Source organism: Rana temporaria, chromosome 5 (assembly GCF_905171775.1).
Source record: "Rana temporaria chromosome 5, aRanTem1.1, whole genome shotgun sequence".
In the NCBI taxonomy this organism is placed as follows: Eukaryota; Metazoa; Chordata; class Amphibia; order Anura; family Ranidae; genus Rana; species Rana temporaria.
Window position 1 is genome coordinate 128471487 of NC_053493.1, and position 27383 is coordinate 128498869.

General features: G+C 46.1%; 1 protein-coding gene across 1 annotated transcript in view; it reads left to right on the top strand.

Moving 5' to 3' along the window:
• Positions 1-283: 283 nt before the first annotated feature.
• Positions 284-27383, top strand: part of LOC120940335 (acyl-CoA dehydrogenase family member 11-like) — a 113311-nt gene continuing 86211 nt past the window's right edge. Inside the window, exon 1 of the mRNA XM_040353114.1 lies at positions 284-468. Within this exon, the coding sequence (XP_040209048.1) occupies positions 329-468 (140 nt within the window). The 5' untranslated portion in view covers positions 284-328. The remainder of the gene's footprint in view (positions 469-27383) is intronic.

The following is a 27383-nucleotide window of genomic DNA, read 5'->3' on the forward strand; positions in this document are numbered from 1 at the left end:
CCATCTGTAAGTGGTCCAAGTTTGCCTCTAGGTATTGGCTAAATCTGAAGGCTTGTGGAACCTGTTCCTTCCATCTGTAAGTGGTCCAAGTTTGCCTCTAGGTATTGGCTAAATCTTAAGGCTTGTGGAACCTGTTCCTTCCATCTGTAAGTGGTCCAAGTTTGCCTCTAGGTATTGGCTAAATCTGAAGGCTTGTGGAACCTGTTCCTTCCATCTGTAAATGATCTAAGCCAGAAGAAACTGGAAAATGTTGCTTTGGAAGTTGTTAAATAGTTACAATAAGAGTGTTCAGAAGAGGACTTTACCCTGAACTTGGTTGAGGAGAGAGATGGCGGAGATGGAGATTGACACCAGTGAAGTGAAAGCCAAATACAGGTTTGATGAGCAGAAATTGGATGGATACCTGAGCACCCACCTGCCAGACTTCAGCTCCAGACCAGGGGAAGCCCTCACTGTCAGGCAGTACAGGTAAGGAAGAGGGGAGGTGTAAGGACCTGTTACTTGTACCCCAGGACTGACCAGTCTGTCATAGAATGGGGCAAATTCTGCACATAAGAGTGGCAGTTCATTAATAGAGAGGCTGGAGGTCACCAGAATACAGTTTTCATGCCCCTCATACTGTCCTCCAGCAACTCTTCATCCCCCTCATTCTGTCCTCCAGCAACTCTTCATCCCCCTCATTCTGTCCTCCAGCAACTCTTCATCCCCACACTCTATCCTCCAGCAATTTTCCATTCCCACAAACAGTCCTCCAGCAACTTTTCATCACCTCATTCTGTCCTCCAGCAATTTTCCATTCCCACAAACAGTCCTCCAGCAATTTTTATCCCCCTCATTCTGCCTTCCAGCAATTCTTCATCCCCTCATTCTGTCCTCCAGCAACTTTTCATCCCCTCATACTGTCCTCCAGCAACTTTTCATCCCCTCATACTGTCCTCCAGCAATTCTTCATCCCCTCATTCTGTCCTCCAGCAACTTTTCATCCCCTCGTACTGTCCTCCAGCAATTCTTCATCCCCTCATTCTGTCCTCTAGCAACTTTTCATCCCCTCATTCTGTCCTCCAGCAATTCTTCATCCCCTCATTCTGTCCTCCAGCAACTTTTCATCCCCTCATTCTGTCCTTCAGCAATCCTTCATTCCCTCATTCTGCCTTCTGGCAATTCTTCATCCCCTCATTCTGTCCTCCAGCAATTCTTCATCCCCTCATTCTGTCCTTGCAGCAACTCTTTATCCCCTCATTCTGTCTTCCAGCAATTCTTCATCCCCTCATTCTGCCTTCTGTCAATTCTTCATCCCCTCATTCTGCCTTTCAGCAATACTTTATCCAACTCATTCTTCCTTCCAGCAATTCTTCATCCCCATCATTCTGCCTTCCAGCAATTCTTCATCCCCCTCATTCTGCCTTCCAGCAACTCTTCATCCCCCTCATTCTGTCCTTCCAGCAACTCTTAATCCCCCTCATTCTGTCCTTCCAGCAACTCTTCACCCCCTCATTATGTCCTTCCAGCAACTCTTCATCCCCCCTCATTCTGTCCTTCCAGCAACTCTTCATCTCCCTCATTCTGTCCTCCAGCAACTCTTCACCCCCCTCATTGTGTCTTTCCAGCAAGTATTTATCCCTCTCATTCTGTCCTCCAGCAATTCTGTATCCTCCACATTCTGCCTTCCAGCAACACTTCATCCCCTCATTCTGTCCTCAGAAATTCTGTATCCCCCTCATTCTGTCCTTCCAGCAATTCTTCATCCCCTCATTCTGCCTTCCAGCAATTCTTCATCCCCTCATTCTGTATTCTAGCAATTCTTCATCCCCCTCATTCTGTCCTTGCAGCAACTCTTTATCCCCCTCATTCTGCCTTCCAGCAACTCTTCATCCTCCTCATTCTGTCCTTCCAGCAACTCTTCATCCCCCTCATTCTGTCTTTCCAGCAACTCTTCATCCTCCTCATTCTGTCCTTCCAGCAACTCTTCATCCCCCTCATTCTGTCCTCCAGCAACACTTCACCCCCTCATTCTGTCCTCCAGCAACTCTTCACCCCCTCATTCTGTCCTCCAGCAACTCTTCATCCCCCTCATTCTGTCCTCCAGCAACTCTTCATCCCCCTCATTCTGTCCTTCCAGCAACTCTTCATCCCCCTCATTCTGTCCTTCCAGCAACTCTTCATCCCCCTCATTCTGTCCTTCCAGCAACTCTTCATCCCCCTCATTCTGTCCTCCAGCAACTCTTCACCCCCTCATTCTGTCCTTCCAGCAACTCTTCACCCCCCTCATTCTGTCCTCCAGCAACTCTTCACCCCCTCATTCTGTCCTCCAGCAACTCTTCACCCCCTCATTCTGTCTTCTAGCAATTCTTCATCCCCCTCATTCTGTCCTTGCAGAAACTTTTCATCCCCCTCATTCTGTCCTTCCAGCAACTCTTCACCCCCTCATTCTGTCTTCTAGCAATTCTTCATCCCCCTCATTCTGTTTTTGCAGAAACTTTTCATCCCCCTCATTCTGTCCTTCCAGCAAGTATTTATCCCTCTCATTCTGTCCTCCAGCAATTCTGTATCCTCCACATTCTGTACTCCAGGAAATCTTTATTCCTCTCATTCGAGTGTTAATTTTGTTGACAAAAAATATATTCGCCATAGCTTTCTTCAGCTGCATGTTTTCAGTGACAAAAACGAAAGAAAAAGAAAATTCAAATAAAAGTGATATTAAAGACTTTTTTTTAATAACAAACATCTTATACTTGCCTGCTCTATGCAGTGGTTTTGCACAGATCAGCCCTGATTCTGCTCTTCTTGAGTCCCATGGTGGCACTCCTGGCTCCTCTCTCCTGCCAGGTGCCCCCAAGCTCTGTGTGCATTCACACATTGAGTCGTGGCTTGGCCCCACCCCCCTCCTGAAGGGCTCACTGGCTGTTACTGACAGCACCCGGAGCCAATGGCTCCCGCTGCTGCACAAAAACAATCAGGAGTGCAAATCCCTGTAGAGGAAAGGCTCTCGTAGACATCCCTGGATCCAGAGGGGGCCCACGTAAGTATTAGAGGGGGCTGCTGCACACAACATTTTTTTTTTAGAATGCATAAAGTAAAAAAAAACTTGTGCCTTGACAGCCACTTTAAGTCAATAATTTATAAAAAGGTTACGAAAATCAATTACACTTTTCGTCAAGAAACAAAATGAAAATGTGAGGAAGGGACGTTTTCCCACCTGAACTTTTGCTTTCCTTGGAGCTCTGTCAGTCTGTTAAAGCCCCCAAGCCCCCCTCTATTGGCCAGCTGTAATGGCTGAGAGATGCAAGCTTCCAACAATCCTTTCCCTTTCCTTTACTCTATTTTTACTCTGTTTAACCACTTGACCACTGGGCACGAAAACCCCCTTAATCACCAGACCAATTTTCAGCTTTCGGTGCTCTCACATTTTGAATGACAATAACTCAGTCATACAACACTGTAACCAAATGAAATTTTTGTCCTTTTTTTCCACAAATAGAGCTTTCTTTTGGTGGTATTTGGTCACCTCTGTGGTTTTTATTTTTTTCGCTATAAATGAAAAAATAAAGAAAATGTAAAAAAATGAATTTTTCTTCATTTCTATTATAAAATTTTGCAAAAAATACAAATTTCTTCATAAATTTGGCCTAAAATGTATACTGCTACATATCTTTGGTAAAAAAAAAAAAAAAAAATTTGGTTATTATTTAGTCTGGGTGAAAGTTATATGGTCTACAAGCTATGGTACCAATTACTGAAAATTGATCAATTTGATCACACCTTAAGTACTGACAGCCTCTCTCATTTCTTGAGACCCTAACATGCCAGAAAAGTACAAATACCCCCCAAATGACCCCTTTTTGGAAATAAGACATTCCAAGGTATTTAGAAAGAGGCATGGTGAGTTTTTTGAAGTTGTCATTTTTTCCCACAATTCTTTGCAAAATCAAGATTTTTTTTTCACAAAATGTTCATATTCACAGGTTATTTCTCACACACAGCATATGCATACCACAAATTACACCCCAAAACACATTTTGCTATTCCTCCTGAGTATGCCAATACCAAATGTGTGAGACTTTTACACAGCGTGACCACATACAGAGGCCCAACATGCAGGAGGGAGCACCATCAGGCGTTTTGGAGCACCCAGGCCAATTCTGACATTCCTCTCCTACATGGAAAAATCATAATTTATTTGCTAGAAAATTGCATAGAACCCCAAAACATTATATATGCTTGTGAAGGACTTTTTGCCTATCTGCTTCAGTTTAATTCTCCCTGCTAGTAATGCTGTGTGTGTTAGAGGTAAAAGGTGATTTCAGGTGTGACTCATTCCTCTGTGTCTAAATGATTAGATAAGTGGCTCATGTTAATTATTCTGATTGCTTCATTGTGGTAATTACCTCTTCTATATGCGGGGCCAAGCTGTCTAGATAACGTATTCGGTTACAACTAGTAATTAACTTCACTGATGTCATTATCGAAAGAAATGTGTCTTCAGAGTCGGCGCCGAAGTGTCTGCCTATAATCTGTATGGAAGCCCCCACTGTGTGTGAAAAGGGGGTGGAGATTTCATTGTTCTTTGATTGAGGATTAGCTTGTAAACTGCATATATACCTAGCAGCATGCTGTCATTAAAGAGTGTCTTGTTCCAGCAGTAAGCTTGGCTCATGTGTGGATTATTGGGCGATCCCAGGAATATTCCTCCTCGTGGGATATTGGGTGATTTTCTTTATGGGAAGAAGGGAATGTTTGACCGGGATATCATTCTACTACCGTCACAATGCTTTTTTAGCAAAAATCCTAGAGAATACAATGGCGGTCATTGCAACTTTTTATCGCGCACGTTATTTTCGCAGCAATTTCTCGAATGCGTTTTTTTTGTAAATAAAACGGTTTTGTGCTTTAAAAAAAACAAAACATAAAAGTTAGCCCAATGTTTTTGCATAATATGAAAGATGAAGTTACGCCGAGTCAATAGATACCCAACATGTCACCCTTCAAAATTCCACACGCTTGTGGAATGGCGCCAAACTGCGCTACTTAAAAATCCCCATAGGTGACGTTTTAAATATTTTTACTGGTTACATCTTTTTAGTTGGAGAAGAGGTCTAGGGCCAAAATTATTGCTCTCGCTCTAATGTTCGCAGCGGTACCTCACATGTGTGGCTTGAACACCGTTTTCATATGTGGGCGGGACTTACGTGCACGTTCGCTTCTGTATACGAGCACACAGGAACAGGGGCGCTTAAATTTTTATTTTTTTATTGTTTATTTTACTTTATTTATTTTAGTTTGACATGTTTTTCCCCAAAAATAAATGTTTTGATCACTTTTATTCCAATTACAAGGAATGTAAACAGGAATATAGCATGATAGGTCCTTTTTACAGTGAGATATGGGGTCAATAAGACCCCACATCTCACCTCTAGGCTGGGAAGCCTGGGGAAAAAAAAAAACGATCCTGGCTTCGATCGTATCGGTGAGTCGGAAGAAGCACCGGAGGGAGAGGGGAGGGGGGACGTCCCCTTTCACCTCCCGTAAGAACAATCAAGAGGTGTAACAGCCGCCATGATTATTCTTATTCTTATGGTGTAGAGAATCGCTGACTGAAAAAGATGATCTCTGAATGATGCCTGTAGCTGCAGGCATCATTCAGATATCCCTGCACAAAGTCAAGGACGTCATATGACGGCCGGCGGGCAGGAAGTGGTAAAACACATTTTTTTTTCGGGTACTGCAGAGTATTGTGCGGGGGTATTGCAGAGTATTGTGCGGGGGGTATTGCAGAGTATTGTGCGGGGGTATTGCAGAGTATTGTGCGGGGGGGTATTGCAGAGTATTGGTGCGGGAGTACTGCAGAGTATTGGTGCGGGGGTACTGCAGAGTATTGGTGCAGGGGGTATTGCAGAGCATTGTGCGGGGGTATTGGAGAGCATTGTGAGGGGGTATTGCAGTGTATTGTGCGGGGGTATTGCAGAGTATTGTGCGGGGGTATTGCAGAGTATTGTGCGGGGGTATTGCAGAGTATTGTGCGGGGGTATTGCAGAGTATTGGTACGGGGGTATTGCAGAGTATTGGTGTGGGGGTATTGCAGAGTATTGTGCCGGGGTACTGCAGAGTATTGTGCAGGGGTATTGCAGAGTATTGGTGCGGGGGTATTGCAGAGTATTGGTGCGGGGTATTGCAGAGTATTGTGCGGGGGGTATTGCAGAGTATTGTGCGGGGGGTATTGCAGAGTATTGTGCGGGGGGGTATTGCAGAGTATTGTGCGGGGGGTATTGCAGAGTATTAGCGCAGGGGGTATTGCAGAGTATTAGCGCAGGGGGTATTGCAGAGTATTAGCGCAGGGGGTATTGCAGAGTATTGCAGGGGTATTGCACAGTATTGCAGGGGGTATTGCAGAGTATTGCAGGGGGTATTGCAGAGTATTGCAGGGGGTATTGCAGGCGGTATTGTAGGGGGTATTGCAGGGGGTATTGCAGAAATTGACCGTGTGTAGCAAAAAACTTTGTTTAAAACAACTTTTTTACACCCGCGCATGTCCAGAAGCTAGTTATGAAGCAAGCTTCAATGGAAAAACGTGGTGAACGTAACCTCGCTTTGCTAGAACATTGTGAGAAAAACGATGGTGTGTAGGCAACTTCGTCTTTGAAAATTGAAGTTTCAAAAACGTTGTTTTTTACTTCACAGAAAATGTCGTTTTTTTTCATCACATAAAGTGATGGTGTATATGCGGCATAAGTCTCTGTGATACGTATAAGTCTCTGTGATACAATAAGCAGGTACCTACCGCCTGAAATATCTCGTCCCATCTAAGTGACCAACATCTTTCTCACACTTTTCTCGTACTCTCAAGGCATGCTGCTACAAAATAGGATTGTAATTGCATGACATAACATTGTGAAATAAAACCTTTAGTCTCGGTTCACACCGGTGTGTGCGTCCCCATTCTCCGGTTCAGGAACGAACTGGGGCAAAATCTTTGCCTGAATTCGGCCCTGAAACTGAACTAAAGATGCAGAGCGTTTCTGTGCAGTGCGCTCTGCAGCCGCCCTGAAGAAATCGGAGCTAAGCGTAAGCATGCTCGAGTTTCCCACCCCAAGGTCAATTCTAGACAAGCTACCATGTGTTTTAGAAAAACATGTAAATTGTTTAACATTAGGGTTATGTTGTCGCCAGATATCCACCCAGCCCACCTCTTGCAACAACTGCGCCAAGGGAGTACCCCCTGGAGAGGGCAGAGGACCTAGGAGCTGGATGTCTATCCAAGGCTGGATTCAAACAGCAGTTAAAATCACCAATTTCGAGCAACAGTACATCCGGCCTGCCATCCAAATGAGAAATTAGGAGCCTGAGCACCGCTGCTGTAAAAAGCGGAGGAATATACACACAAGCCAGTATACATGTCGGTGAACCAAAACGGCAATGAATGGAAACAAATCGACCCTCTGAGTCAACTTTACTATCATACTCCTGGTAGTCGAGGGCACCATGGATCAAAACACTCAGGCCCCGTACACACGAGAGGATCGATCCGCTGAAATTGATCCGCGGATCGGTTTCAGCGGATAGATCCGCTGGTGTGTACAATCCAGCGGATATTTATCCGCGGATATATTTCAGGCCGACCGATTTCCAGCGGATAAAAATTTCTTAGCATGCTAAGAAATCTATCCGCTGGAATCGGCTCCAGCTGATCGATCAGGTGGTCTGTACAGACTCACCGGATCGATCCGTCCGAACCCATCCCTCGCATGCGTCGTAATGATTCGACGCATGCGTGGAATTCCTTATATGACAGCGTCGCGCACGTCGCCGCGTCATCATCCTCAGAGGATTTATCCGCGGAAACGGTCCGGAGGTCCGTATCCGCGGATAAATCCTATTGTGTGTACTAGGCATAACCCTCCTAAAGTAGGAGGTATGTGAGTGTTATGCTCTCCCCATCCAGGAGTAACGCAAACAGCACACCATCTCTGCTGTCAAATGAGTTTCCTGAAAGCAAAATACCCCTGGATTAAATTTAGTAAGGCACATAAAAATCATAGTGGCCCGGATTCACATACATCGGCGCATATTTATATTTATCTAATATACGCTATGCCGGCGCTGCGCACAGAGGCAAGCACTGGATTCACAAAGCACTCGCTCCCACTCGCTGTTAAAGATATGCTGGGCTTCCTCGGCGTAAGCCAGCATAGGTGGAAGTGGGCGTGAGCCATTCTAATGAGGCGTAACCCCATGTAAATGAAGGACTGAGCGTCATAAAGATACGAATAACGTACGGCGCATGCGCCGTCCCGTGGACGCATCCCAGTGTGCATGCTTAGAATCATGTCGAAACAACTGCCTAAGATACGTTGAATCACTGCCTACGACGTGAACGTAACCTACGCCCAGCCCTATTCACGTACTTCGTAAACGACATAAAATCCGATGGCTGTGTTCCCTGGTCCATTCCTTAACATGACTTGCGCCTCCTATATGGGGATTAACTTTACGCCGGACGTAAGTCTTACGCAAACCGTGTATATTATGCGCCGGGCGCAACTACGTTCGTGAATCAACGTATCTCCCTCATTTACATATTCGAATCGTAAATCAATGTGAGCGCCCCTTGCGGCCAGTGTAAATATGCGCCCACAATACGACGGCGTAGGAAAGTTACGTCGGTCGGAAGAAGCCTATTTTCAGGCGTATCTAGTTCTGTGGGCATGGCGCATAGATACGACGGCGCATATTTACACTTACGCGGCGAATCTCGAGATACGTCGGCATAAGTGTTTTGTGAATCCGGGCCAGTATGTTTTTAAAGCGGTGGTTCACCCTCAGTGACACGATTTTACCATCGAGACAGGCATTGTAGCGCGAGCTACAGTATGCCTGTCCCGATTTTTTTACCCCCGTACTCACTGTGTACTCGTACATTATAGATTTCGGCTCCCGCGGGGAATGGGCGTGCCTATGGAGAGGGAGGATGATTGACGGCCGGCCCTGGCACGTCACTCTCCCCGAAGACAGCCGGAGTAGGTCTCGGCTCTTCACGGCGCCTGCGCACAGGCTATGCGCAGGCGCCGTGAAGAGCCAAGCCTATTTCGGCTATTTCCGGAGAAGCGTGACGCGCCAGAGCCGGCCGTCAATCATCCTCCGTCTCCATAGGCACGCCTATTCCCCGAGGGGAGTCGGTATCTTCGATGTACGAGTACACGGTGAGTACGGGGATAAAAAAAATCGGGACAGGCATACTGTAGCTCGCGCTACAATGCCTGATTTTATGGTAGAAGAATTTTTTTTTTTTTTGGGGGTTTATAGGGTAAACCCCCGATTTAAGAGGAGAATGAATTGCCCTAACATTCCAGGAGACTATAAGGATCTTTTCTGATCATACATCATGGGACACAGAGACCTAATTACTTAATGGGTTATGTAGTCACCACAGGTGATTGGACACTGGTTAACCCAATTAGAATTGAGTTGCTCCCCCTATATAACCCCTCCCAAATAGAGAGTGCCTCAGTTTTTTCGCCAGTGTTAAGGTGGTTGGTCACGTTCAACATGTGCTAAGAAGAAAAATGCTCTTTTGATGGTCTGGCTGCGAAGACCTAGGAGCTATAACCGGATCCATTCCTTGGGCTAATATCAACGGCCTAAGATGGTTGGTACACGGGCCTCGTGTTGAGAAGAAACAAGGGGCCAGATCCTCAAAAGGGATACGCCGGCGTATCTACTGATACGCCGTCGTATCCCTGTTTCTATCTTTGGAACTGATCCACAAAATCAGTTTCCAAGAGATAGACAGAAGATCCGACATTTTACACTGCCGGATCTTAGGATGCAGTACCGCATCCGCCGCTGGGGGCATTTTGCGTCGAAATGCCGCCTCGGGTATGCAAATTAGCACTTACGGAGATCCACAAAGCTTTTCAGCTTTGTTTTTTCTCCGTAAGTTTTAGTTTGCAATCGTAAAATTAGGGCTGCTTTTACAAAGTGTAAACTGTTTACACCTTGTAAAAGCAGACCCTTCTGTCCAGCGACGCGTTTTTTTTTGTTTTAAAAAAAAAAATTTCGCCGTATCTTTTTTTTTTCCCGACGCAACTTTATTGACCCGGCGCGATCCACAAAGCTCGGCGTAACGTAATTTCGCGCTATGCACGTCGGGAAAATGACGTCACAAGCATGCGCAGTACGGCCGGCGCGGGAGCGCGCCTAATTTAAATGGGAATCGCCCCCATTTGAAGAGGAACGCCTTGCGCCGGCGGAATTTAAGTTACACAGCCGAAAATTTCTAGGTAAGTGCTTTGTGGATCGGGCACTTAGGTAGAAATTTTAAGGCAGTGTAACTTAGATGGGAATTTTTACGTTACGCCGGCTCTTTGTGGATCTGGCCCAAGGTTTGTCTGTAATGTCTCTCTGTGGAGGTCTGGGCTCTGGGATCCAGACTTTGGTGTACTAATGTGAAAGAGGGGGGTAGGTAGAACCCGCGCTACGGACCAATTATTTTCAAGTGCTACAGTGGTGCTAGTATAGAATGTGTATTGCTTGTTAAGTGGCTGCCCCTACGTGAAATTCCACCGAAATGGAACGTAAAGAGTAAATGGGAGTGAGGTAGTAGGTATTGGCGCCTCTTAATTTTTTGTAAAACCAACAAATAATGAATAAAAATAAAACTTAAGATGAGGAATAGATCAGTAACCTCCTATGAATCCGTGCGTATATAGTTATTCGTGGTGTGTGGGTGTATATGGATATATATATCAAACCCTTTCTAGATCATAGGCAATGACTATAGTGCTCAAAATCAACAACTAAACATTTAAAAAAAAACAAAAAAAAAGTCCATACAGTTATAAAAAAAATATAAATAAAAAATATGTTATTAATGGATGAATTTTTTTATAACTGTATGGACTTTTTTTTTTTTATAACTGTATGGACTTTTTTTTTTTTTTTCAAATGTTTAGTTGTTGATTTTGAGCACTATAGTCTTTGCCTATGATCTAGAAAGGGTTTGATATATATCCATACACACCCACACACCACGAAAAACTATATACGCACGGATTCATAGGAGGTTACTGATCTATTCCTCATCTTAAGTTTTATTTTTATTCATTATTTTTTGGTTTTACACAAATTAAGAGGCGCCAATACCTACTACCTCACTCCCATTTACTCTTTGGTGTACTAATACATACGTGGCACGAAAAGTCTCTGGCAGAGTCTTCTACAGGTCCAGGTATGAGGTTTTCTCTAATAAAACCCTATGTAAACCTGAAGGTTGGCACAACTTGCCCGCCGTGATGGGTGAAAGCTGGAACTATTTTGGTAGCTTTCCTGCAGCGTGGATCAGGTAAGAGGAAGATCATTTTTTATATTTATGTACTATCTTCCTGGAGTAGGATGTCTTTCCTGGTTTTCACCACTGGAGGGAGTAAGTGCAACCTGTTTTTTTTCTTACATAGCCTTCCAGGATAAACATGCTCAGTGAAGTCGGTCATAATAAACACCACTCACCTCCTTCCGCTACAGGCTCTGCCACGATACGCATGCATCCTGTCCCCTGCTTCCTCGTCTCCTAGGGGTCACCATGCGTGTGCCGGAAATGATAGTTTGCGGGACCGGAAACGATTGTTCGCGCCAGAAACTATTGTTTCTGATAGGTGGAGACATGAATAGGGGAGGGCCCAAAGTGGTTGCAGTGTCCGTGCGCAATGCAGGACACCTGTGTGTAGGCCCCCAGAGGCTGGTTCAAATGCCCAGCACACCAGAGCCCAAAGGGGTTGCAGTGTCCGTGCGCAATGCAGGACACCTGTGTGCAGGCACCCAGAGGCTGGTTCAAAAGCCCAGCACACCAGAGCCCTGTGGATTGAACCAGGCAAACCTAAGGCCTCGTACACACGACAGAGTTTCTCGGCAGAATTCACCGAGAAACTCGGTCAAAACCCGGATTCTGCCGAGAAACTCTGTCGTCTGTACAGTTTTGGCTCGATGGAGCCGCCGAGGAACTCGACGAGAAAATAGAGAACATGTTCTCTATTTTCTCGTTGTCCTCGTTGTTCTATAGGAGAAGGCGGCCCGCCGAGCTCCTCGGCGGCTTCATCCCAAAACTCGACGAGGAACTCGACGTGCCAAGCACGTCGAGTTCCTCTGTCGTGTGTACGGGGCCTCAGACTCCTACTCTGCATCAGGTTGTGCAGTGAGCTGATATTTTTGTTTATTGTTAAACTATATGTCACGTACCTCAGAGGGTGAGCCCGACGTGCAGGAAGTGGCAGCCGTTACTCCTCTGATTCCGGGACCCCTGATAGAGTAGACAGGAGGAACGGAAATGCAGAGTCGCACAAGCGCCTGGAGAGACGCTGATGCAGGGGCTATTGGTCGCTTCTGCAGGATCTGATGGAGTCTCTGGAAGGCAGGTGCAGCCTGGCAAGTAGCAGACCGGTGGGAAGAGGTCTGGAAGATCAAGCAGCAACAAGTCCCAGAAGACAGTGCAAGTCCCAGAAGCCGGAGAGAAGCTGGACCAGCCGATCAGGCGCAGGGAGGTCAGGATGGTAGAGGGGTCGTCAAGCCGGGTCAGTAACAGGCGGGCGGCAGAGTACCAGGGATGAGGCAGAGGGATGGTCGGAGCAAGCCAAAAGGTCAGGGCAGGCGGAAGACAGGATCAACAGGAACAAGCCGGGTATCAGGATTAGGATTCAAGCAGGGGTAACAGGTACTGGCAGGTTCAGGAAACACTTCAGACCGGACAGCAAGGGGCCAGACTCCCAGGACGCCTTAAGTACCTTGTTTTGGCGCCGAATTGCCGTTTGCACGTGCCCGTGCGCCGTTGCCGCCGGTGCGCGTGCCCGTGCGCGCCGTTGCCGCCGGTGCGCGTGCCCGTGCGCGCCGTTGCCGCGATTGCGTGTGCCCCGCGCGCGCCGATGTGCCGCTAGCGCCATCTGGTGGCTGAGGTATTTCATGACATTGCCCCCCTCCAATGGGCAGCCTCCGGATGCCCAATCGAGACATCTCCAGTGGATGCGAGTCCTTAAATGATTGGATTAGTCTCTCAGCATGTATGTTGTCCTCTGGTTCCCATGAATTCTCCTCGGGCCCATACCCCTTCCATTTAACGAGGAACTGAATTTGGTTGCGTCTCCTCCTGCAATCAAGGATGGATTCTACCTCAAATTCTTCTTCCCCATTGACTAATACCGGTTCTGGGGGACCAGTATCTCGTTCCGGAAAGGGATTGGGAACATCCGGCTTGAGCAAAGCAACATGGAAGACTGGATGAATTCGAAAGGTTTCTGGTAAATCAAGTTCGTAGGCTACCTCATTTATCTTTCTTTTAACAGAGAAGGGGCCCACAAATTTAGGGCCTAGCTTCTTCGTGGGACATGCAAGTCTTAGATTCAGAGTGGACAAATAAACTTTGGTTCCAGGTTCCAGATTGAGTTCTCCTCTTCTTCCCCTGTCAAAGATCTCTTTATTGCGTTCCTGTGTCTTAGTCATTGTCTCCTGCAGGATCCTGTTATTTGTGTTGAAAAAGTTTAGAGTATCCTGGACAGCGGGTACCGTACTCTCCGGAATAGAATTAGACAGGAACAGAGGATGAAACCCGTAGTTGGCATAAAAGGGTGACTGTTTGGTGGCGGAGTGAATAGAATTATTGTAAGCGAATTCCGCTAAGGGCAGCAGGGACACCCAATCTTCTTGAGAGAACGAGGAGAAGCAGCGGAGATACTGCTCAAGAGTTTGATTTGTTCTCTCCGTCTGCCCATTTGACTGTGGGTGGTATGCTGATGAAAAGGAGAGACCGATTTTGAGACTACTGCAGAGTGCCCTCCAGAACCTAGACGTGAACTGCACCCCCCGATCGGACACGATGTCCGCTGGGACGCCGTGAAGCCTAACAATTTCCCTGATGAAAACTTTGGCTGTTTCCGGGGCAGAGGGTGTGCCTTTCAAAGGGACAAAGTGTGCCATCTTTGAGAGCCTGTCCACGACCACAAAGATAGTGGTGAAGCCTTCTGATGGGGGAAGTTCCACAATGAAATCCATGGAGATCATTCTCCATGGTCTCTCTGGCACTGATAACGGTTTAAGGAGTCCCCAGGCTCTAAGCTTGCTTCCCTTGTTGCGAATGCACGTGGTGCAAGACTCCACATAGTCCTTGCAGTCCTTCAGAAGTTGAGGCCACCAAAAGGTGCGTTGCAAAAGTTCCGAGGTTTTTTGTATCCCAAAGTGACCGGCCAACTCATGATCGTGACAAGAGCTCAGAACATCAATTCGTAGACTCTCGGGCACGAAGATCTTGTCCTGATGCCATAGCAAACCGTCCCTGGACTGCAGCTCCGAACCAGATAAAGGGAAAATTCCAGCAGAGGCTTGCCTGATTTGCGGTAATAAGTCCCTTTGTAACAATAGAAAGTTCCCAGATGACAAGATGGTGTCAGGGGGACTGAGAGACCCTGAATCTCCGTACATGCGGGAAAGAGCATCCGGCTTGGTGTTTTTTGACCCTGGCCTGTATGTGATATGAAAAGAGAATCTCGTAAAAAAAAGTGCCCATCTGGCCTGGCGTGGTTTAAGTCTCTTGGCCACCTTCAGGTACTCGAGATTCTTGTGGTCAGTGTAAATTAAAATTGGGTGCGCTGCGCCCTCCAGGAGGTAACGCCACTCCTCCAGAGCGGCCTTTATTGCCAACAACTCTCGGTCCCCGACGTCATAATTTCTTTCTGCTTCAGACAACTTACGGGAGAAGTAAGCAACGGGGTGTAACAGAGCCTTGGGGCCCTGTCTCTGCGAAAGAACTGCCCCAACCGCGGTTTCAGACGCATCCACCTCAAGAATGTATGGCAAACTCGCGTCGGGGTGTCTGAGAATGGATGCCGAAGTAAACAAGTTCTTCAGGGTTTCAAAGGCTGTTTGGGCTTCTGTAGTCCAGCGGAAACGAGCAGTCTGTTTGGTCAAATCCGTTATAGGAGCAATGATGCTGGAGAAAGCTCTGATGAATTTCCTATAAAAATTTGAGAAGCCGACAAATCGCTGAACGCCCTTTCGGTCCGTAGGTGCTGGCCAGTCGAGAATCGCTGAGACCTTCTGAGGGTCCATCTCAACGCCTTTTATGGAAATTATAAGCCCCAGGAACTGTATACTTGAGCGTTCGAACTCGCATTTATCGGGTTTGGCATACAGTCCGTGGGTTCGGAGACGCTCAAGTACATTCCTGACGTGTAGCCGGTGTTTTTCCAGAGAAGGGGAGAAGATCAGGATATCGTCCAGATAAATGATGACAAAGAGGTCCAGGTAGTCTCTAAAAATGTCATTCACGAAGTGTTGGAACGTTGCTGGGGCGTTACAGAGCCCGAAGGGCATGACTAAATATTCGAAGTGCCCGAAACGGGTACGAAAAGCGGTTTTCCACTCATCCCCTTCACGTATGCGGACTAAGTTGTAGGCCCCACGGAGGTCTAGTTTGGTAAAGACAACCGCGGACCCAAGACGTTGAAACAGTTCAGGCACCAAGGGGAGAGGGTACCGGTTCTTAATTGTTATCTTATTAAGTTCCCGATAGTCCACACAAGGGCGAAGGGAATGGTCTTTTTTTTCCACAAAAAAGATGCCTGCTCCCGCGGGTGATGTGGATGGGCGGATGAACCCCTTCCTCAGACTTTCATCGATGTATGTTTTTAAAGTCTCTAGTTCAAGTCCTGTTAAGGGAAAGATCCTTCCGAAGGGAACTTCAGCACCTGGAAGGAGTTCAATGGGGCAATCGTAGGCCCTGTGTGGTGGAAGGGTCTCAGCCCCCTTCTTGCTGAAAACATCCAGGTAGTCGTGGTAAGCTTCTGGAACAGATTGACGGGTCTCGATGTCGAAGTCCATACAAAGTAAAGGCAGAGGAGGAGGTGACACTTGTAAGCAGTGCTGTCGGCAGAACAGAGAACCGAAGCTGACCTTGCCCGTGGTCCAGTCAATCTGCGGGTTGTGAATTTGAAGCCATGGTACCCCCAGTATGACAGGAAACAGGGGAGAGTGAATCACATCTAGGCATAGCAATTCATGGTGATTTTCAGCAATGGTGGTGGGTAGAGGCTGGGTTTCTCGGGTGACTGGTCCGGATTTTAGCACCGAGCCATCCGCTAGGTAAACAGAGAGTCCAGTAGTCCTGGGACGAAGAGGGATCCGATGCTTGATGGCGAAAGACTGGTCCAAAAAGCAGCTGCAGGCCCCTGAGTCAATTATAGCGCTGACTTGGATGGACTCTCCTGGAAGCTGGAAGAGAATAGGAATAGCCAGATGAGCGGAATTACTTGGCAGAACAGGTAGGTGAACGGAAGACATGGACAGACACTTACGAAGTTTGGCAGGACAGGTCCTCACGTAGTGCCCGGCCTCTCCGCAATACAGGCATAAGTTGTTGACCCTGCGGCGTTGTCGTTCTTCGGGCGTCAGGGAAGGACGGAGGAGACCCAACTGCATGGGCTCTGAGGTGTCAGGAATAGATGAGGCTGAAGGAACCGGAGGAACTATACTGGAAACGGGAGGCACCCGTGGCAGCATCCAGACCGGACGAGATGGGGTAGTGGTCCTTTCCGTTCGGCGCTCCCTCAGGCGCCGATCGATCTGGATGGTCAGGTTAATTAATGCCTCCAAGGTCCCTGGAACTCCTACCCGGGCCAGTTCGTCCTTCAGTGGCTCAGAAAGACCAAGGCGGAATTGGTAGCAGAGGGCCGAGTCATTCCAGGTTGTGTCTGAGCTCCATCTGCGAAACTCGGACACATAGTCCTCTGCTGGTCTGCGACCCTGTTGCAGGGCGTGCAAAGCGGCCTCCGCGGAGGCGGCCTGGTGAGGGTCCTCATACAGCAGAGACATGGCTTGGAAAAAGGTAGTAACATTGTCAAGTGATGGATCTTTGTTTTCCAGGAGGCGATGGGCCCAAGCTTGCGGTTCGCCAGACAGCAGTGAGATGGCGAAACCCACTTTAGTGGCTTCCAACGAAAAGGTCCGTGGCTGCAGAGCAAAGTACAGTTCGCAAGCATTGCGGAAGGCCCGGTATCTACTACGTTCACCCGCGAACCTTTCGGGCATAGGGACTTTGGGTTCGGGCGGCAGCATGATCACGGATGGGGAAGCAGATGCCCCAGAAGCCGCTGCAGCGGTGGTGGGAGTAGATAGAGCCTGGACACGATTCTCCAAACGCGTGTAGCCTTCTTGTAAGGTTCGGACGGCCTGGGTCAGTCCCTCAAGATGGCGGCAAAGTTCCTGCATAGGATCCACTCCCTGCGCGGGCTCGGACATGGCTGTCCGGTACTGTCACGTACCTCAGAGGGTGAGCCCGACGTGCAGGAAGTGGCAGCCGTTACTCCTCTGATTCCGGGACCCCTGATAGAGTAGACAGGAGGAACGGAAATGCAGAGTCGCACAAGCGCCTGGAGAGACGCTGATGCAGGGGCTATTGGTCGCTTCTGCAGGATCTGATGGAGTCTCTGGAAGGCAGGTGCAGCCTGGCAAGTAGCAGACCGGTGGGAAGAGGTCTGGAAGATCAAGCAGCAACAAGTCCCAGAAGACAGTGCAAGTCCCAGAAGCCGGAGAGAAGCTGGACCAGCCGATCAGGCGCAGGGAGGTCAGGATGGTAGAGGGGTCGTCAAGCCGGGTCAGTAACAGGCGGGCGGCAGAGTACCAGGGATGAGGCAGAGGGATGGTCGGAGCAAGCCAAAAGGTCAGGGCAGGCGGAAGACAGGATCAACAGGAACAAGCCGGGTATCAGGATTAGGATTCAAGCAGGGGTAACAGGTACTGGCAGGTTCAGGAAACACTTCAGACCGGACAGCAAGGGGCCAGACTCCCAGGACGCCTTAAGTACCTTGTTTTGGCGCCGAATTGCCGTTTGCACGTGCCCGTGCGCCGTTGCCGCCGGTGCGCGTGCCCGTGCGCGCCGTTGCCGCCGGTGCGCGTGCCCGTGCGCGCCGTTGCCGCGATTGCGTGTGCCCCGCGCGCGCCGATGTGCCGCTAGCGCCATCTGGTGGCTGAGGTATTTCATGACACTATAGCACAACAGTGATTGCATTTATATATTGTGGATAGTACCTTTGCTTTGCAGTAAGGACTATGGGCCAAATTCTCAAAAAAGCTGCGTAACTTAACTTTCAGCAGTTAAGTTACACTGACTTAAAATTTCTACCTAAGTGCCTGATCGTCAAAGCACTTACCTAGAAATTACACGCCGTGTAACTTAAGTGCCGCCGTCGTAAGGCGGTCCTCCTCTCCTGGGGGCGTTTAAAATTTAAATGAGGCGCGCTCCCGCGCCGGCCGTACTGCGCATGCGTGTGACGTCATTTTTCCGACGTGCAGCGCGCGAACGTAATTAACGCCGGGCAGCTTTGAGAATTTTGAAAAAAAAAAGACGCGCCGGGAAAACAAATAATTTTTAAAAAAAATGACAGCGTCGCTCAGCATGCATTCCTGAGAGGGAGAACTCCATGCCAATTTTCAAAGAAAAAACCGGCATGGGTTCCCCCCCCCAGGAGCATACCAGGCCCTTAGGTCTGGTATGGGTTGTAAGGAGACCCCCCCACGCCGAAAAATCGACGTAGGGGGTCCCCCTACAATCCATACCAGACCCGTATCCAAAGCACGCTACCCGGCCGGTCAGGAAGGGAGTGGGGACGAACGAGCGCCCCCCCCCCTCCTGAGCCGTGCCAGGCCGCATGCCCTCAACATGGGGGGGTTGGGTGCTCTGGGGCAGGGGGGCGCACTGCGGGCCCCCCCACCCCAGAGCACCCTGTCCCCATGTTGATGAGGACAGGACCTCTTCCCGACAACCCTTGCCGTTGGTTGTCGGGGTCTGCGGGAGGGGGCTTATCGGAATCTGGGAGTCCCCTCAAATAAGGGGGCCCCCAGATACCGGCCCCCCACCCTAAGTGAATGGATATGGGGTACATCGTACCCCTACCCATTCACCTGGAGGCAAAAAGTAAAAGTTAGTAAACACACAACACAAGGCTTTTTAAAATAATTTATTATTCTGCTCCGGATGCCCCCCTCTGTCTTCTTTATTAGCTCTATTAGCAGGGGGGCTTCTTCTTCCACTCTCCGGGGGTCTTCTTCCACTCTCCGGGGGTCTTCTTCCACTCTCCGGGGGGGTTTCTTCTTCCGCTCTCCGGGGGGCTTCTTCCATCTTCTCCCCTCTTCCGCTGTTGACTCGGCGAACCCCGGTTCTTCTGCAGATGTCCGGTGCCTTCTTCTTCAGCGCTGGCTGCCTGCTATCTGTGTGTGTTAGCTCAATTTCTAACAGGCAGCCGGCGCGGTCTTCTGTGACGTCAGGGTCTTCTCTTCTGTTCTTCTCCCCTCTTCCGATGTTGCCTCGTCGCCTGTTGTCACTGCAATGATGGAAGCGCGCCTTACATCCCATTTATATAGGCATCACCGTCCCATCATGCTCCGGCAGGTACCCACGTGGTGGGTGCCTACCCACGTGCACCCACCACGTGGGTACCTACCGGAGCATGATGGGACGGTGATGCCTATATAAATGGGATGCAAGGCGCGCTTCCATCATTGCAGTGACAACAGGCGACGAGGCAACATCGGAAGAGGGGAGAAGAACAGAAGAGAAGACCCTGACGTCACAGAAGACCGCGCCGGCTGCCTGTTAGAAATTGAGCTAACACACACAGATAGCAGGCAGCCAGCGCTGAAGAAGAAGGCACCGGACATCTGCAGAAGAACCGGGGTTCGCCGAGTCAACAGCGGAAGAGGGGAGAAGATGGAAGAAGCCCCCCGGAGTCCGGAGAAGCCCCCCCCGGAGAGCGGAAGAAGAAACCCCCCCCGGAGAGTGGAAGAAGACCCCCGGAGAGTGGAAGACCCCCGGAGAGTGGAAGAAGAAGCCCCCCCTGCTAATAGAGCTAATAAAGAAGACAGGGGGGCATCCGGAGCAGAATAATAAATTATTTTAAAAAGCCTTGTGTTGTGTGTTTACTAACTTTTACTTTTTGCCTCCAGGTGAATGGGTAGGGGTACGATGTACCCCATATCCATTCACTTAGGGTGGGGGGCCGGTATCTGGGGGCCCCCTTATTTGAGGGGACTCCCAGATTCCGATAAGCCCCCTCCCGCAGACCCCGACAACCAACGGCAAGGGTTTTCGGGAAGAGGTCCTGTCCTCATCAACATGGGGACAGGGTGCTCTGGGGTGGGGGGGCCCGCAGTGCGCCCCCCTGCCCCAGAGCACCCAACCCCCCCATGTTGAGGGCATGCGGCCTGGCACGGCTCAGGAGGGGGGGGCGCTCGCTCGTCCCCACTCCCTTCCTGACCGGCCGGGTAGCGTGCTTTGGATACGGGTCTGGTATGGATTGTAGGGTGTCATAGAAAAATTAATAACGCACGTACATAATCAATAATCAGAGAAATATTAATATCGCACGTGAATAATTAAGATAAGCTATAAAAATCTTTTTGTCTATATAAAAATTAAAACAAAGAATAGCGCTGCGAAAAAGAGAAAAGTATTACATTTATTGATACAGAGAAGAAACTTGCATTACTCTAATATTTACAACTATAACATAAAGGATATCACTTGTTAAAAACAGAGAGGATATTGCTGAATGCTGATACAACATACATTTATGGCTATAGAGAAGTCAACAATAAGTAATGCTAATTGGTAGAGAGAGACGGAGAGAGAGGGAGAGAGAGAGAGAGTGAGAGAGAAAGAGAGAGGGAGAGAGGGAGAGAGAGAGACAGAGGGAGACAGAGAGACAGAGAGAGAGAGAGAGACACAGAGAGAGAGACAGAGGGAGAGAGAGAGACAGAGGGAGAGAGAGAGAGACAGAGGGAGAGAGAGGGAGACAGAGAGACAGACAGAGAGAGAGAGAGAGATTACATCACCAGTCTTTTAGGTCAGCTCCTTCATCATGCTTCAGTCTGCTTGGTCAAGGCATCATACACTGAACTATTGTCAAGCTGACTTGACTGTTTTTTTATACCCCTGAGCCTGCATTTTCCTCCCTGCCAAAACTCAAGTTTCCCGCGGATACGATTGGATGACTTATGTTTCTTTTCAGAATGACACAAAAGGACCCCCCAGTGTGCATCCCCCTGTTATCACATCCTCTTGACATAGGGACTGTCTTGGAGTTTGCATATTTATCAACAACAAAACTTCTAGTGTGAGCACTATCTCATCCAGTTCCACACTTTGCATATCACAGGACCCCTGGCTTATGGAGATGCCTTGTCTGTAATCAGATAGGAGATGACAGAAAATTCTTTCAATACAATGAGGGGGCATTTCCTATCACATCCCCCCCCCCCATTGAGGTAACATCCATATGCTGACATATGGTCAAAAACATGCTCCTCAGCTCACAGAGTAATCTAAAGACAGACCCAAATCACATTAGTAAAAAACCTTGTAAAAGAACGACATACAAATTTCCTACAAATCTTAGAAATATGGAGTTGAAAAATCTCTACCACAGTTCCCCCTGAAGTTCATCCTTGAACTTATGTCCTCCTTCAATGATTCGGTACCCACCCACAACGGCCCAGAAGCCCCGACCCTTCCCCCCACCACCACTGCGGCCTCTTCCTTTCTTGAACTCGCCGTAACTCATCAAGGTAGACTTGAGACAGTCCTGGTGCCTTTGAGACTTCCGATCCGAACCCTGAGTGTCTGTACTGCAATGTTTCATCGCCCCTCTGCATTGGAGGAGTGGAATTCCAACATTGATGGCGGGATCCTTATATATTTAGTCCTGTATGAAAAGATGGTGTTCTGATTGTCACCATTGGATCGGACCGCGAGGCAGCACTTTTTCAGCATGGTGAAGAAGGGTTTCGGAGTGTCTTATTCATGGCACGTTTGTCTTCCAAAAAAAAAATGTCTTGGTTGTCGTTATTTCTTCAGGTGGTGGTTGGGTGGGCCTCCAGACAGTCATGTATGAATACAAAAGGAGAACGTCAGTGTACAGTTATTAGAGGAATGTCAGACAGGAGCCGTGGGGTGACTTTCACGACTATAAAGCCGTAGGTAGACTAGGGGAGGTAGAATTACTTTAAGACATGAAAACCTGGATGTCCAGGGATATTTTGGTCAAATGGGTGTACAATATGGCACTGGCGGGCAGGAATTCTCACACGCCTTAAAAAAAAAAAACTGAAGTTCTAGTTACATTATCCTGAGAAGATGTATGATAGAAGCCAACAATAAACTAATATTAAAGGAGGAAAGGAAGAGAGGTGAGTAATGAAAAAGAATATGGAGAATAGAAAAAAAAACATAAAAAATAAAAACTACAGATTTAATGCTGCTCCAACCAAGCTCTCCAGTTTAGATTCCACTTTCGATTGTTAAAGAGCATTGAATCGGTATTCAAAAAACGTAATAAAAAAAAAAAAAAAAAAAAAAAGAACATTGTTCCGTTCAAAAAACGACTCCTCTCTCTTACTAGTAATTGGTGGTATTTTTGCTGGTCAGGTACACAGATAATAACGAGAGAGAGATGATTTAAATTTGTAGACTTTGGGTAAACCTGACCGCACGTTATTATTACAAATTGAAGAGGCTTATTCCTAGATCAACAGGAAAAAAAAATATATATATCTAGGGTCCTCTCTTAAAAAAAAAACAAGAACAAAACACAAAAAAAACAAACAAAAAAAATAGACTCTTCTGCCCTATTGGTGATCAACAGGTGATCATGATCATGGTCACTTAATAATGTACAAGTCGGGTTAAAAACAAAAATAAAAAATATTAAAAAGGAGCGACTAAACAATGGTTGCCAAGAAACTTTTTAGAATTTAGTCCAACCCGACTGTACTTCTTACTAAAAAAATTTTTTTAGAGGCTCTTCCCCAAACCAAAGGAAAATAATAAAAAAATAATATATAGTTCTCCAACAAGAGGGCAATTAAAAACACTGCATTATTTACTATTTTCCTCTTCCAGGTCTATGCACTACTCCCCCCTTCAGGTGGAAAAAGTTCAAACCTTTTGGAACTTTTCTCACCTGAATGAAATAAGAGGAAAAAAATAACTAAATAAAAATAATAATGAAAAACTTTAAAAAAATTAAAAGTAAAAAAATTATAACCATAACCCTTCAGGGAGAAAAATGAGAGAAAAAATTAAAATTAAAATGAAATAAAAATTAAATATAAAACTGACAAAAATAAAAATGAGAAATGAGAAAAATTGATTAAAAGTTACTAAAAATTGAAATAAAACCGAGAGAGAAAAAAACAATAAAAAAATTACTTTTACAAAAATTAAAAAATGTATAAAAATTAAAAGTAAAAAATTGTAATGGATAAAAAATGACTAAAAAATAAAAAATTGAAATAAAAATTACTAATAAAATTACACGAACATGATAAAAATTTAAACTAGGAGAATTAAAAAAACGTTACATTTGTACTGGTCTGGATTTGGACAGGCTTCTTCGGAAATTTGTTTCTGAGTTAGTGGCTTTTCTGTTACTTGAGAGAAGATACCTCGTTGAGGTGCACATTCACATAGTTTTGGCGTTCATTCTCCTGATAGTAATGCACATCATTACTTGCATCAGGGAAAGCAATAAAGCTACACAGATTAGGACAACAGGGTGGAGCAAAATGTTTAGGAAAGCTGACGCGTTAGGACTATACCCAAATATACTTTCCCACCAGGAAATCTTAGCGTCTTCCTCTAAAGCGTGTAATACTTGGATCACCTTATTTTGATCATGGGTGAGTCGTATAGTGGCTTCATTCTCAGCATCTCTTAGCACATTTAATATTTCATCCTGTTGTTCAAAATCTACCAGCCAAGCCTTTAACTCAGCCCCAAATCCCAGAGGAAGTTTCTGTAGATGTATGGGGGTGTCAGGTTTGATATCAAGCCTTTTCTCTGGGGTAACAGGGGTACGTCCTTGTGTCCCGGCTATATCTATTCCCAGGACCTGGGAAGATGTACAGTAGACTCCCTGAGGTAATGTACCCCATTGAGTACAGTTCCACCCGTAGGCAGAATATAGGGCATCATTGGGCATTTGATGCCAGCACCAATACCCTTGCCCCAAGTATTTTACATAAGGTTGGGACAATTCCTCGGCATCCAGGAGACACGACCCTTCCTTGTGCCAGCATTGTTGTCTCATGATCCTATCCTGTTTCCCTTGACATAACACCACCCCTTCCTTTCTCCAGCACCCACAAGTATCAATCATTTGAGGTTGTTCAGACTCAAAAACCATCAGATCATGATGGACTCGGGGGTGTAACACGGTAGCCCGCTATCTGTCCGGTGAACTTCTGTTTCATTATCTCAGACAATGAGGCAGTAGCATCAATATGAGCATGTTGTAGATTTTCAAGAATATGATTCACATCTAGCTGCCCCTCAACCCCTTCCCCAACCTGCTGTGCCAACCTACCTAGCTTGTTTATGAGTACCTCTAAATCCCTTGAGACGGGCCTTTTTATTCACACCTTGCACAAACTGTTGGCACCATTTAAATCCTGTTGCCCGAAGTTTAACTACCTAACTTTTAATTCCTCCCCGAATCCCAACGGAAGTTTCAATAAGTGTAAAGGGGATGTCAGGTTTGCTATAAAACCTTTCTTCAGGGCAACTCGGGGTGTAACCCGGGGTTCCGTCTATATCCATCCCAAGGACAAGAGAATAGGTACAATAGACTCCCCGAGGTAGCGTGCCCAGCTTGGTACAGTTCAACCTAGTGCTGATAACCGTGCATCATTAGACATGTGATACCATCATTCCAGTGGCGGCCCGTCCATAGGGGGCGCATGGGCGCCGCCCCCCCTCTCCCCAAAGCCAGTAAAAAAAAAAAAAAAAAAAAATGAAAAAAAAAAAAAATTTTTTTGGGCCCTTTAAGAAAAAAAAAAAAGGTCCTTTAAGACGGTGCATGTTCAGGGTGAGCGCCGGTCAAAGACTCAGAGCACTGCTATAGCATCATTGAAGCGTCATGCCAATGCAGCAGGCAAGACGCTTCATTTGCAGTTTTTTTTTAAGCTCTGTGGCTATGTGCTGTGCGCCATGAGCCAATCACGCTCCAGTGTCTCCACTCTCCTCTCTAATTGGGTCCTGCTGCTTCCTCACTGCAGAAGGAAATGGGCGGTGCTTTCCCCAGGGCAGTGTTACTTCGCTTTTGACTCCAGGAGGACTAAGGTAATTAACTTTATTAAAATACTTTATTTGTCTCATTGTCTGTCCTGTCCAGTGTCCCTGTCCACCCCATCATGTCCAGCACCTTATGCTGTATGCTCAGCCTGTACTGTGATCGGACTGAGAGAGGACAGGAGGGAGGGGGAGGGTGCCGTGCTTCACATCTCCTGTCTGTGTGTGAGGGCTTAGAGTACCTGCGTCCTGCAGCTGTGCTTTACAAATCTCTTATCTCTGTCTGCCTATCTAATCTATCTGACTGTCCCAGCTCTCTCTCTCTCTCTCTCTCTCTCTCTCTCTCTCTCTGTCTGTCTATCTATCTATCTATCTATCTATCTATCTATCTATCGATCTATCTATAGCTCTATCTATAGCTCTATCTATCTCTCTATCTATCTATCTATCTCTCGATCTATAGATCTATCTATCTCTCTCTATCTATCTATAGCTCTATCTATCTCTCTCTCTCTATCTATCTATAGCTCTATCTATCTCTCTCTCTCTCTCTCTATAGATCTATCTCTCTCTCTCTCTCTCTATAGATCTATCTCTCTCTCTCTCTCTATAGATCTATCTCTCTCTCTCTCTATAGATCTATCTCTCTCTCTCTCTATAGATCTATCTCTCTCTCTCTCTATAGATCTATCTCTCTCTCTCTCTATAGATCTATCTATGTCTCTATCTATCTATGTCTCTATCTATCTATCTATCTATCTATTAGCTACCTCTGTCTAATTATCTATCTATTTATCTATCTAATTATCTGTCTGTCTTTCTATATCTATCTGTCTGTTTAATTATCTATCTATCTATCTATCTATCTATCTATCTATCTATCTATCTATCTATCTATAGATCTATCTATAGCTCTATCTATCTATCTATCTATCTATCTCTCTATCTATAGATCTATCTATAGCTCTATCTATCTATCTATCTATCTCTCTATCTATCTATCTCTCTATCTATAGCTCTATCTATCTATCTATCTATCTATCTATCTATCTATCTATCTATCTATCTATCTATCTATCTATCTCTCTTTCTATAGATCTATCTATCTATCTATCTATCTCTCGATCTATAGATCTATCTATCTCTCTCTATCTATCTATCTCTCTATCTATAGCTCTATGTCTCTATCTATCTATGTCTCTATCTATCTATCTATAGCTCTATCTATCTCTCTCTCTCTATAGATCTATCTCTCTCTCTCTATAGATCTATCTCTCTCTCTCTATAGATCTATCTCTCTCTCTCTCTATAGATCTATCTCTCTCTCTCTCTCTATCTATCTATGTCTCTATCTATCTATGTCTCTATCTATCTATTAGCTACCTCTGTCTAATTATCTATCTATTTATCTATCTAATTATCTGTCTGTCTATCTATATCTATCTGTCTGTTTAATTATCTATCTATCTATCTATCTATCTATCTATCTATCTATCTATCTATCTATAGCTATCTGCCTAATTATCTATTTATCTATTTAATTATCTATCTATATCTATCTGTCTAATTATCTATCTATCTATCTATCTATCTATCTATCTATCTATCTATCTATCTATATCTCTATGTCTCTATCTATCTATCTATTTGTCTGTCTATCTAATTATCTATAGCTAGCTGTCTGTCTGATTATCTATCTATCTATCTATCTATCTATCTATCTATCTATATCCATCTAATTATCTATCTATATCTATATATCTGTCTGTTTAATTATCTATCTACAGCTCTATCTCTTTATCTATCTACAGCTCTATCTATCTATCTATCTATCTATCTATCTATCTATCTATCTATCTATCTATCTATCTATCGCTCTCCCTCTCTCTCTCTCTCTCTTTCTCTGTCTCTCTCTATCTGTTTAATTGTCTGTCTATCTATCTATCTATCTATCTATCTATCTATCTATCTATCGCTCTCTATCTAATTATCTATCTATATCTGTCTGTCTGATTATCTATCTATCTATCGATCTATCTAATTATCTATATCTATATGTCTGTCTAATTATCTATCTAATTATCTATCTGTATGTCTAATTATCTATCTATCTAATTATCTATAGCTCTATCTCTCTCCCCCTCCCTCCATCTATCTATCTGTTTAATTATCTATTTATCTATAGCTCTATCTAGCTATGTCTCTCTATCTATCTATCTGTCTGTCTGTCTATCTAATTATATATAGCTCTATCTCTCGCTCCCTCCCCCTCCCTCTATCTATCTATCTA